This window comes from Lissotriton vulgaris, chromosome 11, assembly GCF_964263255.1.
Source record: "Lissotriton vulgaris chromosome 11, aLisVul1.2, whole genome shotgun sequence".
NCBI lineage: Eukaryota > Metazoa > Chordata > Amphibia > Caudata > Salamandridae > Lissotriton > Lissotriton vulgaris.
This window is the reverse complement of record NC_141699.1, coordinates 42742100-42757875: the sequence shown is the minus strand read 5'-3', so window position 1 is coordinate 42757875 and position 15776 is coordinate 42742100. Positions and strand designations below refer to the sequence as shown.

The 15776-nt window shown below is 54.2% G+C and overlaps 1 protein-coding gene across 1 annotated transcript in view; it reads left to right on the top strand.

The window, feature by feature from the left end:
* The first annotated feature begins 966 nt into the window (after positions 1–966).
* TMEM132B (transmembrane protein 132B) overlaps positions 967–15776 on the top strand; it is a 454814-nt gene continuing 440004 nt past the window's right edge. Inside the window, exon 1 of the mRNA XM_086942680.1 lies at positions 967–1085. Coding sequence (XP_086798806.1) covers positions 1004–1085 — 82 coding nt within the window. The 5' untranslated portion in view covers positions 967–1003. The remainder of the gene's footprint in view (positions 1086–15776) is intronic.

Below are 15776 nucleotides of genomic sequence, written 5' to 3'. Positions count from 1 at the left end.
GAGACCCTCCCTACAGGAGCAGCACCGGGGGCTCTGTGACCCTCTCTGCAGGTGCAGGACCGGGGGCTCTAAGACCCTCTCTACAGGAGCAGGACAGCCCTCCTCTACAGGAGCAGCACCGGGGGCTCTGTGACCCTCTCTGCAGGTGCAGGACCGGGGGCTCTAAGACCCTCTCTACAGGAGCAGGACAGCCCTCCTCTACAGGTGCAGGACCGGGGGCTCTGAGACCCACCTACCCAGGGGCTCTGAGACCCAGCCCATGTTTACAGGAGGAGTAGCAGGACCCGCGGGGGCACGGAGCCCCTCTCTACAGGAACAGGACTGGGGATCAGAGACCCACCTCTACAGGTGCCAGGACCCGGGCAGCCATCCTCTACAGGAGCAGGGCCAGGGATACCCTACTCCACAGGAGAAGGAGCAGGACCCGCGGGGGCTCTGAGACCCACCTCAACAGGAGCAGGTTTGGGGGCTCCGAGACCCTCTCTACAGGTGCCAGTGCCAGGGCAGCCTATCTCTCGGGAGCAGGACCAGGACTGCCCTCTACAGGAAGGGTACCAGGGATACCCTACTCTACAGGAGCAGGAGCCGCGGGAGCTGTGAGACCCTCTCTACAGTAGCAGGAGCAGGGCAGCCCTAATCTACAGGAGGAGGACCAGGGGCTCAGAGACCCTCTCTACAGGAGCAGGACCGGGGCTCAGAGCCCCTCTCCACTGGCTCTGGGAGGGGTCGGAGGGTCACCGCTCAGGCTCGGATGGTGAGGGCTGGTCGGAGGGTCCCGTCCATGTCCGGCCCAGGGTAGCGGCCCCCAGGATTGCCGTCCACCCCCCGGACCGGATGTGGACTCGGGCATGAGGACCCCCCGCCCCCCCTGCTGCACCCCCCGGGGGCACCTGTCGGCTCCGGGAGGGGAGGGCCCCCCCACAACTTAAGCCTCCCCCCCACAACTTAAGCCAGCACAAGTGTGAATGAGGCTGCGGGGGTCCGGGCCCCCGGGGACCCCAGCATGGCCTGTAGGATCGGGACAGAGCGGAGGACGCCCCCCCGCCCGGCGCAGCTCCTCCTGCTGGCCGCGCTGCTGTGTGCAGGTAAGAGGCGCTGCGCTCTGTGCATCTGATGTCTGTCGGTGAACCTGTGGACTCTGTGACTGGAGGGGTGGGAGGGGAGGGGAGGGGTGGGGTGTCAGGGGGGTGGAGGGGGAGCGGTGAGTGTCAGGGTGGGGGGGGGGGTGTCACCCGCTGGCTGCTTAGCCCCGTCTGTCTGTTCTGGTGCATGCGCGCTCTCTGCCCCAGTATCCGGCTGCTCGTGCCCCGTTGTGCACCTCTTCTCTGCCCCAACACCTGCCTGCTTCGTACCCAGGTTTGGGGGGGGGGGGTCCTGTCCCCCCTTCCTCGCGGCCTCTCTCCCCCCACTGCCCTCTTCTTGTCCCTTGCCCTGTCTGTGACTGTCCAACATGGTATCTGCCTGCCCCCGCCCCTCCTGCCTCCCGCGCCTTACCCCTGCCTACCCCACTGCCTCCCTGCGTCTCACCTCGTGCCTTCTCCCTGCGTTCTACTGCCCCCTCCCCCCCCGCCGTCCATCTGCCCCCTTCCACCCGGCACCCTGCCTATCCCTGTCTCCCCCTGTACCCTACCTCCCGGTACCCTCTGTGTACCCTGCCTATCCCCGCCGCCTCCCTCTGCCCCGCTACAAGTTAAGCCTCTCCCTCCCCTGCCCTGGGGTCTTTCTATCTTCTACCCGTGTTTTCTGCCCGAAGCTCTTCCCGCCCCGTGACTGCCCTGCTCCTGCTGCCAGGCTTTTCTACCCTCTGTGCCTGTCCACTCCCTGCCCCAAGGTTTGCTGCCCCCTGTTATTGCCGCGTCCTGCCCCGACGTCTACTGGCGACTCTGAGGATTACCTGCCCGGGCTTTGCCTCCATGAGCTCTGCCAACTCCCAGCCTGTCCCATCCTGTCCCAGCTCTGGACTCCTGCCTGCTGTCCCAGCTCTGGACTCCTGCCTGCTGTCCCAGCTCTGGACTCCTGCCTGCTGCCCCTGCCCTGGACTCCTGTCTGCCCTCTCCTCCAAGATCTGCCTGTCCCATCCTGTCCTTGCCCTGGGCTCCTGCCTGCCTTCTCCGAACAAGATCTTCCTGCCCCAGACTGTACGTGTTCCCTGCCAGGGCTCTGCCTGCTTTCCCTTCGCCAGACTCTCTCTGTTACTTGCCCAAGCTCTGTCTGCTCTATTGCTGCAGAGACCCCCACAACCATCAGGCTCCCACAACCCTCAGATGCCCACAACCCTCAGACCCCCACAACCATCCGACCCCCACAACCCTCAGATGCCCACAAACCTCAGACCCCCGCAACCCTCACTGCGCGCAGCAGAGACCCCCACAACCATCAGACCCCCACAACCATCAGACCCCCACAACCATCAGACCCCCACAACCATCAGACTCCCACAACCCTCAGACACCCACAATCCTCAGACCCCCACAACCCTCACTGCGCGCAGCAGAGACCCCCACAACCCTCACTGCGCGCAGCGGAGACTCCACAACCCTCACTGTGAGCAGCAGAGACCCACACAACCCTCACTGCGCACAGTGGAGACCCCCACAACCCTCGCTGTGCGCAACAGAGACCCCCACACCCCTCACTGTGAGCACCAGAGACCCCCACAACCCTCACTGCGCGCAACAGAGACCCCACAACCCTCACTGTGAGCACCAGAGACCCCCACAACCACCACTGCATGCAGCAGAGACCCCCACAACCCTCGCTGTGCGCAGCAGAGACCCCCACAACCCTCGCTGTGCACAGCAGAGACCCCCACAACCCTCACTGCGTGCAGCAGAGACCCCCACAACCCTCACTGTGAGCAGCAGAGACCCCCACAACCACCACTGCATGCAGCAGAGACCCCCAAAACCCTCACTGTGCGCAGCAGAGACCCCCACAACCCTCAGACCCCCACAACCCTCACTGCGCGCAGCAGAGACCCCCACAACCCTCAATGTGCGCAGCAGCGACCCCCACAACCGTCACTGCGTGCAGCAGAGACCCCCACAACCCTCACTGCGCGCAGCAGAGACCCCCGCAACCCTCACTGTGCGCAGCAGAGACCCCCACAACCATCACAGTGCACAGCAGAGACCCCCACAACCCTAACTGTGCACAGCAGATACCCCTACAACCCTCACTGCGTGCAGCAGAGACACCACAACCCTCACTGCGTGAAGCAGAGACCCCACAACCCTCACTGCACGCTGCAGAGACCCCCACAATCCTCACTGTGTGCAGCAGAGAACCCCACAACCACCACTGTGAGCAGAAGAGACCCCCACAACCCTCACTGTGCGCAGCTGAGACCCCCACAACCCTCACTGCGTGCAGCAGAGATCCCCACAACCCTCACCGTGTGCAGCAGAGACCCCCACAACCCTCAGACCCCCACAACCATCAGACCGCCACAACCATCAGACCCCACAACCATCAGACCCCCCACAACCCTCACTGTGTGCAGCAGAGACCCCCACAACCCTCACTGCGTGCAGCAGAGACCCCCACAACCTTCACTGCGCGCAGCAGAGACCCCACAACCCTCACTGTGTGCAGCAGAGACCCCCACTAGCCTCACAATGTGCAGAAGAGAACCCCACAACCACCACTGCATGCAGCAGAGACCCCCACAACCCTCACTGTGCGCAGCAGAGACCCCCACAACCCTCACTGTGCGCAGCAGAGACCCCACAACCTTCACTGCGCGCAGCAGAGACCCCACAACCCTCACTGTGTGCAGCAGAGACCCCCACAACCCTCACTGCGCGCAGCAGAGACCCCCGCAACCCTCACTGTGCGCAGCAGAGACCCCCACAACCATCACTGTGCGCAGCAGAGACCCCCACAACCCTCACTGTGCACAGCAGATACTCCTACAACCCTCACTGCGTGCAGCAGAGACACCATAACCCTCACTGTGTGCAGCAGAGAACCCCACAACCACCACTGCATGCAGCAGAGACCCCCACAACCCTCACTGTGCGCAGCAGAGACCCCCACAACCGTCACACCCCCACAACCCTCACTGCGTGCAGCAGAGACCCCCAGAAACCTCAATTTGCGCAGCAGAGACACCCACAACCCTCACTGCATGCAGCAGAAACCTCACAACCCTCACTGTGAGCAGAAGAGATGCCCACAACTCTCACCGTGTGCAGCAGAGACCCCCACAACCCTCAGACCCCCACAACCATCAGACCGCCACAACCATCAGACCCCACAACCATCAGACCCCACAACCATCAGACCCCCACAACCCTCACTGTGTGCAGCAGAGACCCCTCACAACCCTCACTGCGTGCAGCAGAGACCCCCACAACCACCACTGCGTGCAGCAGAGACCCCCACAACCACCACTGTGCACAGCAAAGACCCCCACAACCACCACTGTGCGCAGCAGAGACCCCCGCAACCCTCACTGCGCGCAGCAGAGACCCCCACAACCATCACTGTGCACAGCAGGGACCCCCACAACCCTCACTGTGCACAGCAGATACCCCCACAACCCTCACTGCGTGCAGCAGAGACCCCCACAACCCTCACAATGTGCAGAAGAGACCCCACAACCCTCACTGCGTGCAGCAGAGACCCCCACATCCGTCACACCCCCATAACCCTCACTGTGTGCAGCAGAGACCCCCACAACCACCACTGTGCGCAGCAAAGACCCCCACAAACACCACTGCGCGCAGCAGAGACCCCCACAACCCTCATTGTGCGCAGCAGAGACCCCCGCAACCCTCAAAGCTCTCTGAAGTGGGACGTCTCTGTCCTGGCTGAGACCGTGACCAGATGAACAAGTGTGAGACAGCCATTGCTTAATTTGTGGCGGTGCTTGCTGGCTGCGGGTACCTGACGTCTGTGCGATGCTTTTCATCATTAGACTTTGACCCAGAGCGAGAGACAAAGGTGAGGGAGAGAAAGGAAAACAGTGACCAGGGGTGAAGTGAGGATGAAACAGAATCTCTGAGAGCGACGTACAGCGGAAGTGGAGGGTGGGGCAGAGCTTTGAGTGGGATGAGAAGAGGTGGGCGCCTCTGAAGGGCCGTGGCCAAAACAGCTGAACTAGGAATCCTTTCCAAGAGGCGTGGCTTCAAACATGTGCATTAAACCATTCCTAAGGTCAGTGGCCTTCAGAGGGTCTCGTTCACTTCCGTTCCCAGGTCACACCACTTTCTTTTTCCGTCTCATGCTGTTAGACACTTACACCCTTTTTCTCCCCACATCTTTCCTAAATTCTCTAGCTGCTTGCCTCACATTTTCCCACTTGTTTCAAATGTCACAGTTGCAGAGAGGCCTCCAATTGGATGGGCGTGCATTCTGCACACCTCGAGGACCCACTGACAAGCACTTTGAGAAAGTCGCACGGCTTCGGGCTTCGGCACGGCCTAGAGAGAAATCATCCACCAATTTATAAAAATGAAGTAGATTTCTATATACATTTTGAAACCAAAATGAAGTAAATTGGATAAGTATAACCGGAGGTATGAATTTTAAAAGCAATCTAACCCAGTACAAAACAGTACCGCCAAACTAAAGACACTGGTCCAATCGCACACCAACAGGTCGAGCTGTGTGGAACCCACAGAGGGTAAAGGGGTGCAGGTCCCAGGCCCGAGTCCACCTGGCTCAAGAGCCTGGCGCAGAGTTGTCCTGGCTGTCCATGGTGCTGAAGCGGGAACCCCGGGCGAGCTGCTTTTACCGCTTACGTGAGGCTGGCTGGGACCGGGTGCAAAAGTCGACAATGAAGCCACTCCTGACATCAGATGATGGTTTTGCAGAGTTCCTTAAGGTGCAGCGTTGAGGAAAGTGGGGTGTGTGTGAGGGGAAACGGTCGCCACCAGAAACTTGGTGGAGGTCAGGACTACATTTCCCACAATGCACGGGACCATATACTTTTGGGTGATTTCTCGGAAGGCCAAATGGCCTGCAATTCTTTGGTTCTGGTACGTGATTGTTACCTGCGGACTGCAGGGCACTGGGGCCACTAGTCTCGGGGAGTCTGGAGCTGCCTGAGGCTCTCAAGGGGTCCGTCTGTCTGTCCGGGGGAAGTTTGCTTTGATCCAGTCGAGTTGCAGTTGTGCTGTTCCAAGAAGGTTGCTACAGGTGCAGGGTTTCACGCCTTCGCTTTGTGCAGATCCTGTTGTTGCAGACACAGGTCGCCTCTTTGTCCTTTCCCCTTAGATTTAAGGGCGCTACAGGTATGGTTGCAAGTGTCCAAGGGGCTACTAGCCCCAGTGGCTAATCCGCCCCTGGCGTGACCACATCACCTTTTCTCGCCAGAAACCTCTCTTCTGCCACTTTTAAAACTGGCAGAAACCTTCCTTAGTTGTACAGACCAGGTGTGGTTTGTACAACAAGAGGTGTGGCTAGCCTTCGTGGGGGGGGAGGGGGGGGGGTGTACACCTCCTGATACCTGTGTGCACATGTGCCTGGGGCAGGGGTAGGCTGCGGCATGTCACAGGCGGTGGAGGCTTTGCAGCACCACCTTGATGTGCCTCTTCATTAGCCGTCCTGTCAGGCAGGGAGGGGTCACTTCCTTCCTGTCCAGATCATTGTTTTTGTCACCTGGGAGAGTTCACACCTCCCAGCAGGGGGTCAGATTCATGACTTGACTGTAGCAGCGGTGGGCTGGCAGACAGAGCACAGGAAAGGCTCGGGCAACCATCTGGGCAACCTCTAAAGTAGCCACCTGAGTACCTGCCACATCATCCTCAAGACGAGATTCATGTCAGGTGTGATGAGGCACGTTGTTTGATACCAAACATGACATATTTCGGCTGTACCATAATGGAGCTGCCAACCTCGGGTTTGCCCGGGTGCCAGCCCATGTTATCCTATCGACCGCCTTTCACTTATTGTAGCCTTTATTGGTAAAGGTCACTATAGGGACATATAAGCTTGCACTCACATATCCATACCTTTAATAGAATGCACCCTCCCTCCTGGGCTCAGGAGGCCTTCCTTGGGGGTGACTGGCATATATTAAAAATAGTGCATTGACTTTGCCACACATGGTGAGGGCAAAATCGAGTTGAAGCAGTTTGCACTGCACCCGCAGTCTGCAATGGCAGGCCTGCTGCCAGTAGTTTACTTGGGTCAATCAGGATGGCACAAATAGTGCTTCAGACCCTGGTGACCCCTTTAACACCCATGCCCTGGGTACCACTGGTTAAATTCCTTGCCAATTGGGGTTACCAATTCACATGCATCCGTTTTAGTGAGAGAGCACTGGGACTGGGGGTCTGGGCAGCAGACTCCAGTGCACCTTTAAAGTCATCACAATCAGCATTGGAGCAAAAAGATGGGTGGGGGTGGGGGGCGACCCTACAAAAAGGGCTCTTTCCTGCACCCACCCACAACTTGAACTCACCCAGACGTCCCAAGGTGGCTCCTTTTACATTGTGCTCTCCATAGAGTCATATGTTACAAAAAAACTGCAGAAACACATCTGGAAAATGCAAATATCTTGCAGGATGAAACGTAAACGGGTCTGTATGGATGATACAAAATACCTTAAGTGTCTTTACAGGCTCTGTTGAGAAAGTTAATTGTCTTTAAGGACATGAATCTAAGACACGATCAGGACCCGTTTCAAACTCGCCCCACTCAAAGCCCTGGGGTGGTGGGAGACATGAACTGAAGGCATCAATGGGCCACCTTTAGATTTGGCACTGCGCATGAATACCTCTGGGTGCCTGAACTACAACACCTCCTACTCTGAAAAGGAGCTTGCGAGTTCCTTTTCTCAAGGCCTCTTTTTCTCGTTGAAGCTTCATTTCAGGGAGTCGCGGTTTTATTCTTCTTTTGCCTGACTCTAAAGTTATTCCTATATCTCCAGTGTGCTCCCTTGTTTCGCCTCACCCTTACATCAATCCTTCATCTCCAAGGTACTCCCTTCGTTCGCCTCACTCTAACACAATTCCTTCAGCTCCAGGGTATGACCTTGTTTCGCCTCACGCTCATATTATTCCTTCACCTCCAGGGGCCATATTATATATAGAAATGGAATGCAGAACAAATCAAAACATTCACCTCCAGTCCAGAGATCTGGGTAAAATCCATCATTCTTTTGCCCACTACGTCACCCCAGTTCAGACATGGCCATATGCAAATCAGTCTGACCCTGTGCCTCATGGGAACAGTCCAGCCCGAACTGCCAAGCCAGGTCCTCCCTGGACCAGAAACAAGCTTCCGGGGACCGGTTTCGGGGTTTCACCCCTCATCAGCCAGGATAGTTTGATTCCAGTGGCATGGAGAGCACGGGACTCACGTCTGAGCATACCTGTCCCACTCGGGGTGACAAATGCAAAAAGAACAACTGATGGATAGAATGCTGAACAATGTCAAACGTACACCCCAGTACAGAGATCTGGGCCTAAATCCATCTTTTTTTTGCACTCCACACGTCTGGGCATACCTGGCGCACTTAGAGCGAGAAAGGAAAAGACACACAGTTGAAGGATGCAAAAACAGAACAAATCAAACCATTCACCCCCAGTCAAAAGATCTGGGTTAAAGCCATCATTCTTTAGCTCACTTCGCCACCCCAGTTCAGACCTGGCCATATGCAAATCAGTCTGACCCTGTGCCTCATGGGAACAGTCCAGACCGAACTGCCAAGCCAGGTCCTCCTTGGACTGGAAACAAACATCCTGGGACCGGTGAAACAAAAGAGCACCTTGGGGAAGAGTGCAGCCCCACCTTAGGACCAGCGCAGCCCCGCCTCAGCAGCAGTTCTCCACCAACTAAGCGCCACCTCAGCATCACTTCAGCAAAGCACCAACTTAGCATCTCTCAGCACTACCTGGATGCCAGTGCAGCACCACCACCTCAGCACTTTTTATTATAACATTTCAACACGCTGCACTGCACCCACGCAGCTCTACAACATACCTTAAAGACATTGGCAAAGCCAATACTTCTGGCTCAACACTTATAAGGCCCCAAAGGTGAGACCGATTGGCTGTGCCAATGCTTGTTAATTGTTTCTTGTGCCCATATGGTCTCCCAATCTCTTCAGCCACTTGCAAGGTGTCAAAGGCTGTGATGGGGCTGAATGGCTACATTAGAATATCTCTCCCATTGAAACACACACTGCAGTGGGGCCTTGTCACACTCTTTACTACAAAGGAGAGGTTACGCAAGTTTCCTTTAAAACATAAATGAGCAAGACATTTACATTGGATTATTATATCGGCATTTCAGTAGCGCGTTCCTAACACTTGTGAGCTCCAAAGAGCTCAAACATGAATATTTATGACAGAGTATAAATGTAAATGGCATTTTATTTATTTTCTTAGCGCCTTGAAACCATTCATGATATAAGACACTATTTAAACAAATCTTTAATGAAAAAGTTACATTCAGTCACCAGGTCTTAGAAATGAAATGGGGTCGAGGTACGCGTCGGATCGTCGGAAATGGCAGGGGTACCTCCAGTGCTCTAATCGGCACTTCACTTAATAACTCCGGCACTTCACACAATAACTCCTGCTTCATAGGAACTGATGAAAGAGTTGCATCTATGAAACTACGTGCACTAGAACTTGTTCTCAAGGTTGCAATAGGCCTCGTTGTCCCAAAACATTGTTGCCAGATGTTATACTGTACACAGAAGGATTTGTCCTGTGGAATTTGACTACAAAGGTCAAATTCATATTTGTGAAAATAAAGCCCTGAAGAAGCCTGTGTTGGGCGAAACGCGTTGGCTGTGGATGCACTGAAATGAAATAAAATATTTATAATCTTCAAAAAAACTGCGTGAACGTCCATCACTCCTGTCGTCTCTATTCTGAAATTGTATGGCATCTTAGCCAGGAATTGTGATTATAACGTTGCCTCTCCAAATGTGTGTTAAACACTGTATTATTGGAAACCAAGTTAGGTGGCTGGTTTTAGGAAGTGGCCAATAGTTACTACAGCAGCCTCAGATAAATCTATTTGTGATACTGGTAGATAGTGCGGTGTTTGTGTCTGACACCAAATCTCTTGTGAAAAAAAGGTTTTAGAATTGATTTTATTGAATGGCTCGGCCCTCCATGTCTATTGCGTTTATTCCCGGTAATTGTTGTGTTTCGCGCGGTGCATTGTGGGTGTCGTAGGCGCTGCTGTGTCTCAGTTTCCTTCCACTGAAGCCGCTTTGAGGCGATTGGGTGGACTCAGGGGCCTTTTAACCAATGACAGTCCATACCCTTCATCTCATACCCAAATAGTCCCAACATAGGCCACGAGGCGCGCACACGCTTCTATCCATCCATACATTAGAAGCAGTCAAGAGCAGCCCGCCCCTCCTTTTCACTTCACATGCATTAGAGAGGGGGAGGGGGAGGCACGTGAGCACAGCTCTGATCACCACAAACCCGTCTGCACCCTTTGGACGTTAAAAGGGTGCGAAGGAGCTGAAACCTTCGCTCACAGTGTTCGGATTTGTAAAAGACGTCATTATAATGAAGTGGCGCCGTCACAACACGTGTTATGCAGCATCATTTGCTTTTTACTGTTGAATAATTTAGTCAACGCTGTCACATCATTTGGTCCCCCCTGATCGGGGGAAATCCTTTATTCTGAGAGTAAAGCTCAGTGGTTAATATGGAGGTAGGAGAGCCAAGAAATGAACAGGGCGAGCCGAGCCAGAGCCGAGTCAGAGCCGAGTCACAGCCGGGTCAGTGCCGAGCCAGAGCCAAGTAAGAACTTAGCCAGAGCAGAGTCAGAGCCGAGCCAGAGCTGAGTCAGAGCCGAGCCAGAGCTGAGTCAGAGCCGAGCCAGAGCCGAGTCAGATCAGGTTCAGAGCCGAGCCAGAGCTGAGTCAGAGCCGAGTCAGAGCTGAGCCAGAGCTGAGTCAGAGCCGAGTCAGAGCTGAGTCAGAGCAGAGTCAGAGCTGAGTCAGAGCCGAGCCAGAGCTGAGTCAGAGCCGAGTCAGAGCTGAGCCAGAGCTGAGTCAGAGCCGAGCCAGAGCTGAGTCAGAGCAGAGTCAGAGCCGAGCCAGAGCCGAGCCAGAGCAGAGTCAGGGCTGAGTCAGAGCCGAGTCAGAGCTGAGTCAGAGCCAAGTCAGAGCCGAGCCAGAACTGAGTCAGAGCCGAGTCAGAGCCGAGCCAGAGCTGAGTCAGAGCCGAGCCGAGACAGAGCAGAGTCAGAGCTGAGTCCGAGCCGAGCCAGAGCAGAGTCAGAGCTGAGCCAGAGCTGAGTCAGAGCTGAGTCAGAGCCGAGTCAGAGCCGAGCCAGAGCTGAGTCAGAGCCAAGTCAGAGCAGAATCAGAGCCGAGCCAGAGCCAAGTTAGAGCCGAGCCAGAGCCAAGTAAGAGCCGAGCCAGAGCCGAGTCAGAGCCGAGCAAGAGCTGAGCCAGAGCTGAGTCAGAGCCGAGCCAGAGCTGAGTCAGAGCCGAGTCAGAGCCGAGCCAGAGCTGAGTCAGAGCCGAGTCAGAGCAGAATCAGAGCCAAGCCAGAGCCAAGTTAGAGCCGAGCCAGAGCCAAGTAAGAGCCGAGCCAGAGCCGAGTCAGAGCCGAGCCACAGCTGAGTCAGAGCTGAGCCAATGCTGAGTCAGAGGCGAGTCAGAGGCGAGTCAGAGCCGAGCCAGAGCTGAGTCAGAGCCGAGTCAGAGCTGAGCCAGAGCAGAGTCAGAGCCGAGTCAGAGCTGAGTCAGAGCCGAGCCAGAGCCGAGTCAGAGCTGAGTCAGAGCCGAGTCAGAGCCGAGCCAGAGCCGAGGTCTGGCTCAGCTCTTAGAGTCCACGCACAAGCCGAGTTAGAGCCGAGCCAACGGTCCGGTTCAGCTCTTACAGCACAGGCTAAGTCAGAGCGGAGTCAGAACCGAGCCAAAGGTCCGTCAGCTCTTAGAGCCTGTGCACGAGCCAAGCCCTGAAAATATTTGCCATGAAAATCATGAACAAAACATTACATAATGTATGATAAAGTCTGTTCAAAATTTTAAAAATTGTAGTCCTTTAACATGTGGAAGTTTTGCCTTTAATTCATCTCATTAGAGCCCTGCATGGAGAAGTGTTTCTTAAAAGTGATTGTTTTTAAACATGAACTTAGAACCATTCCTGTCCTGATAGTGGTCATGTGAGTCCTATGTGCAGCCCACATTCTTATATAGAAAGCAACATTATAGTCTATTAAAGAAAACACAATAGGTTCTGTACAGGCAGCCCTCTGAACTCATGTATTTAAAGGAGCTTTCACATATAATAGTGAGGAAAAAGGAAGATGGGCAAAGTAAAATATTTACCTAAGATCACACAATTTGGTTAAGTGGAGAAGCGATGATTTATCCAAGGTTTCTGGTTTCACTTTGTATAATTCAGCCATTAAATTTGTATTCATTAGTCTCTACTTTTTACCTCAAATGTTAATGTTTTGGTTTTACCTTTTTATGCATGAAGCTTGGCTTCCATTGGAACACCCATCTGAGCCCGGGCTCGGCTTCAGGCTTGAGCCATGGCCCGGCTTCAGGCTCGAGCCAGGGCTCGGCTTCAGGCTTCAGCCAGGGCCCGGCTTCAGGCTCGAGCCAGGACCCGGCTTCAGGCTCGAGCCTGGGCTCGTCTTCAGGCTCGAGCCAGGGCTCGGCTTCAGGCTCGAGCCTGGGCTCGGCTTCAGGCTCGAACCAAGGCCCAGCTTCAGGCTCGAGCCAGGGCTCGGTTGCAGGTTTGAGACAGGGCCCGGCTTCAGGCTCGAGCCTGGGCTCGTCTTCAGGCTCGAGCCTGGGCTCGGCTGCAGGTTTGAGACAGGGCCCGGCTTCAGGCTCGAGCCAGGGCTCGGCTTCAGGCTCGAGCCAGGACCCGGCTTCAGGCTCGAGCCTGGGCTCGTCTTCAGGCTCGAGCCAGGGCCCGGCTTCAGGCTCGAGCCTGGGCTCGTCTTCAGGTTCGAGCCAGGGCTCGGCTTCAGGCTCGTTAAGGTTCTTATGCACCTTTGGTAGGGTGTAAATGGTAGCCAGTCTCGGAAATTTTTGATTGAGGAATTCAAATTCCTGTTTACTCAAGAAGCCGGTATCCAATCCCTTCTGTGCGATTCTGAGAATGGTGCTGGCCAATTCACACGAGGGATCACTGGGTAGGAGGCGATAACTAATGCCATCCGTTAGTTGTCTGTAAATTTCTGCCTTGTAATCCGAAAGGTCCTGCACAACAATGGCACCCCCCTTAACCGCAGGTTTAATGACTACTTCTTTGTTGTTGCGTAATTCTGCCAGGGCCTTTTTCTCTGTTTTGGATAAGTTGAGCTTCGTGAATTTGGGTTGTTTCAGTGATTGATCTACTGAAGAGATGACAACTTCTTCAAAGGCAAGAATCCGACTATTCATAGCATACGTAGGTGGAAAAAAGGTTGAGGGTACTCTAAGTCCTGTGACCGAGTTCTGTTGTCTTGATGTTTGATTTCGAAAGAAATAACGTAGTCTTATCTTCCTGAAAAAACTGTATAGTTCTGTCTTCAACAGGAATTTATTCACCGGGGCAGTAGGGACATAAGAGAGTCCTCGGCCGAGGACCTTAAGTTCTTCGTCCTGTAAATTGTATTTGGAGATGTTGATAACCGGGCTGGTGGTAGTGGGTGAGGTAGGGCCCTGTGTGGTACGTACATCTACCATCTGTATGTGTTCCTGCGGGTCGAGATCTCCCCGTACACTTCCGGTCGGAAAGTCACCTGTTTCTGCTGCTTGCCTCGTCCTCCATCCCATCCCGCCTGATTCTGTTGTTGTCCTCTTGTTTGGCCCCGGGGCCAGTTGTTGCCACGACCTCGTGGGGGGCGCCATTGACCCCGACCTTGGGCTAAAAAATGAGGGGGAAATTGTGGAGGATATTGTTGGTAAACTGTGTCTTGCGGGGGATAGGATGGATAAGCGTACGAGGTGCTGGGTCCTGCCTCACCTTCGCTTCCGGAGCTGTATGAAGAGTCGGAAAAGGTCGTGAAATTCCTTCGTCCTCTGTACCCCCAGCGCCCGCGGTTGGTAAAACGACCCTGATTGTCCTGTTTGTAATAGTCTGGCTGTAGATACGGGTAGACTAGTTTCTTATCAAACAATCTGAGGTCTCTTGCTAGTTTATCCAGCTTTTTAGTTTGGGCTGTGGTATCGAAGTCTTTGATTGTGGCTTCCAAATTCTCTACAGCTTCCTTAGCTTTGGTGAGTGTGTTGTCTCCCAGGATTTCGGCCTTTAGGTCGGCAATTTCCTTGCTTAGAGAGACAACTTGTTCAGCAGCTGTCTCTACTCCCAGCACCATCCAGTGCCGGGAGCAGTTATTTGCCACGTAGCTGAACCCCTCTTTAAACTTTGGTACATCTACAAAAATCACTGGCTTGATTTTAATTTGCAGTCCTACCGGGATTATGTTTTCTTGCAAATATCTGGTAAAAAGGTGCCCATGTAGCCGGGTTCTTATGAGTTTTTTCTCCAATCTTTCCAAACGGGAAATCTTATCATTTAAAGTGATATCAATTGTGGGGACAGAAGGGGATAGGAAAGTGGTTGAGAAATCTTTGGTTAGCTGATTGATGTACTCCTCTGTATAAGAAAGTAATTCTGATGCCACCATGGTATAAGTAAACTAAATTTCAGAAAAGGTAACCTCGCAGGTCAGCACCTGCTCAGAAAGCGTTACAAAAGAGGGGGTTGAACCCATGCAGTCACGGGGACCTGGGCGCTATGTGGTACATATGTACAGGTGTCCCCGTAAGGAGAGTGTATTGTGAATAACATACACTGGAAACAACATAAAACAACCAGTAAAGCAAAATTAGAAAGGCAAATTTTCGATTGGTATATATGATTTATTACCAAACACTGCTAGAACAGTATAAAAACAGTTGTAGTACACATGCCAAAATAAAAATTTGAAGCATTTATTTTGGCATGTGTACTACAACTGTTTTTATACTGTTACTAACCTTATAATATATCGGTTACCTTTTAGATACTGTGTTATTTTCCATGTTCTAAACACTCCCTTGAGCACTACCCCCTCCCTCTCCCCCTTCTTCCCCCCCTTGGGGCTTGCTAATTACAAATTTAATTCATATATTGTCACCGGCAATCAAGCAGTGTTTGGTAATAAATCATATATACCAATCGAAAATTTGCCTTTCTAATTTTGCTTTACTGGTTGTTTTATTTTGGTTCCAGTGTATGTTATTCACAATACACTCTCCTTACGGGGACCCCTTTACATATGTACCACATAGCGCCCAGGTCCCCGTGACTGCATGGGTTCAACCCCCTCTTTTGTAAGGGCTCAGCTTCAGGCTCGAGCCAGGGCCCGGCTTCAGGCTCGAGCCAGGGCCCGGCTTCAGGTTCGAGCCAGGGCCCGGCTTCAGGCTCGAGCCTGGGCTCGTCTTCAGGCTCGAGCCAGGGCCCGGCTTCAGGCTCGAGCCAGGGCTAGGCTTCAGGCTCGAGCCAGGGCCCGGCTTCAGGCTCGAGCCAGGGCCCGGCTTCAGGTTCGAGCCAGGCTCGGCTTCAGGCTCGAGCCAGGGCTCGGCTTCAGGCTCAGCTTCAGGGCTCGTCGTCAGGCTCGAGCCAGGGCCCGGCTTCAGGCTCGAGCCTGGGCTCGTCTTCAGGCTCGAGCCAGGGCTCGGCTGCAGGTTTGAGACAGGGCCCGGCTTCAGGCTCGAGCCAGGGCTAGGCTTCAGGCTCGAGCCAGGGCCCGGCTTCAGGCTCGAGCCAGGGCCCGGCTTCAGGTTCGAGCCAGGGCTCGGCTTCAGGCTCGAGCCAAGGCTCGGCTTCAGGCTCAGCTTCAGGGCTCGTCGTCAG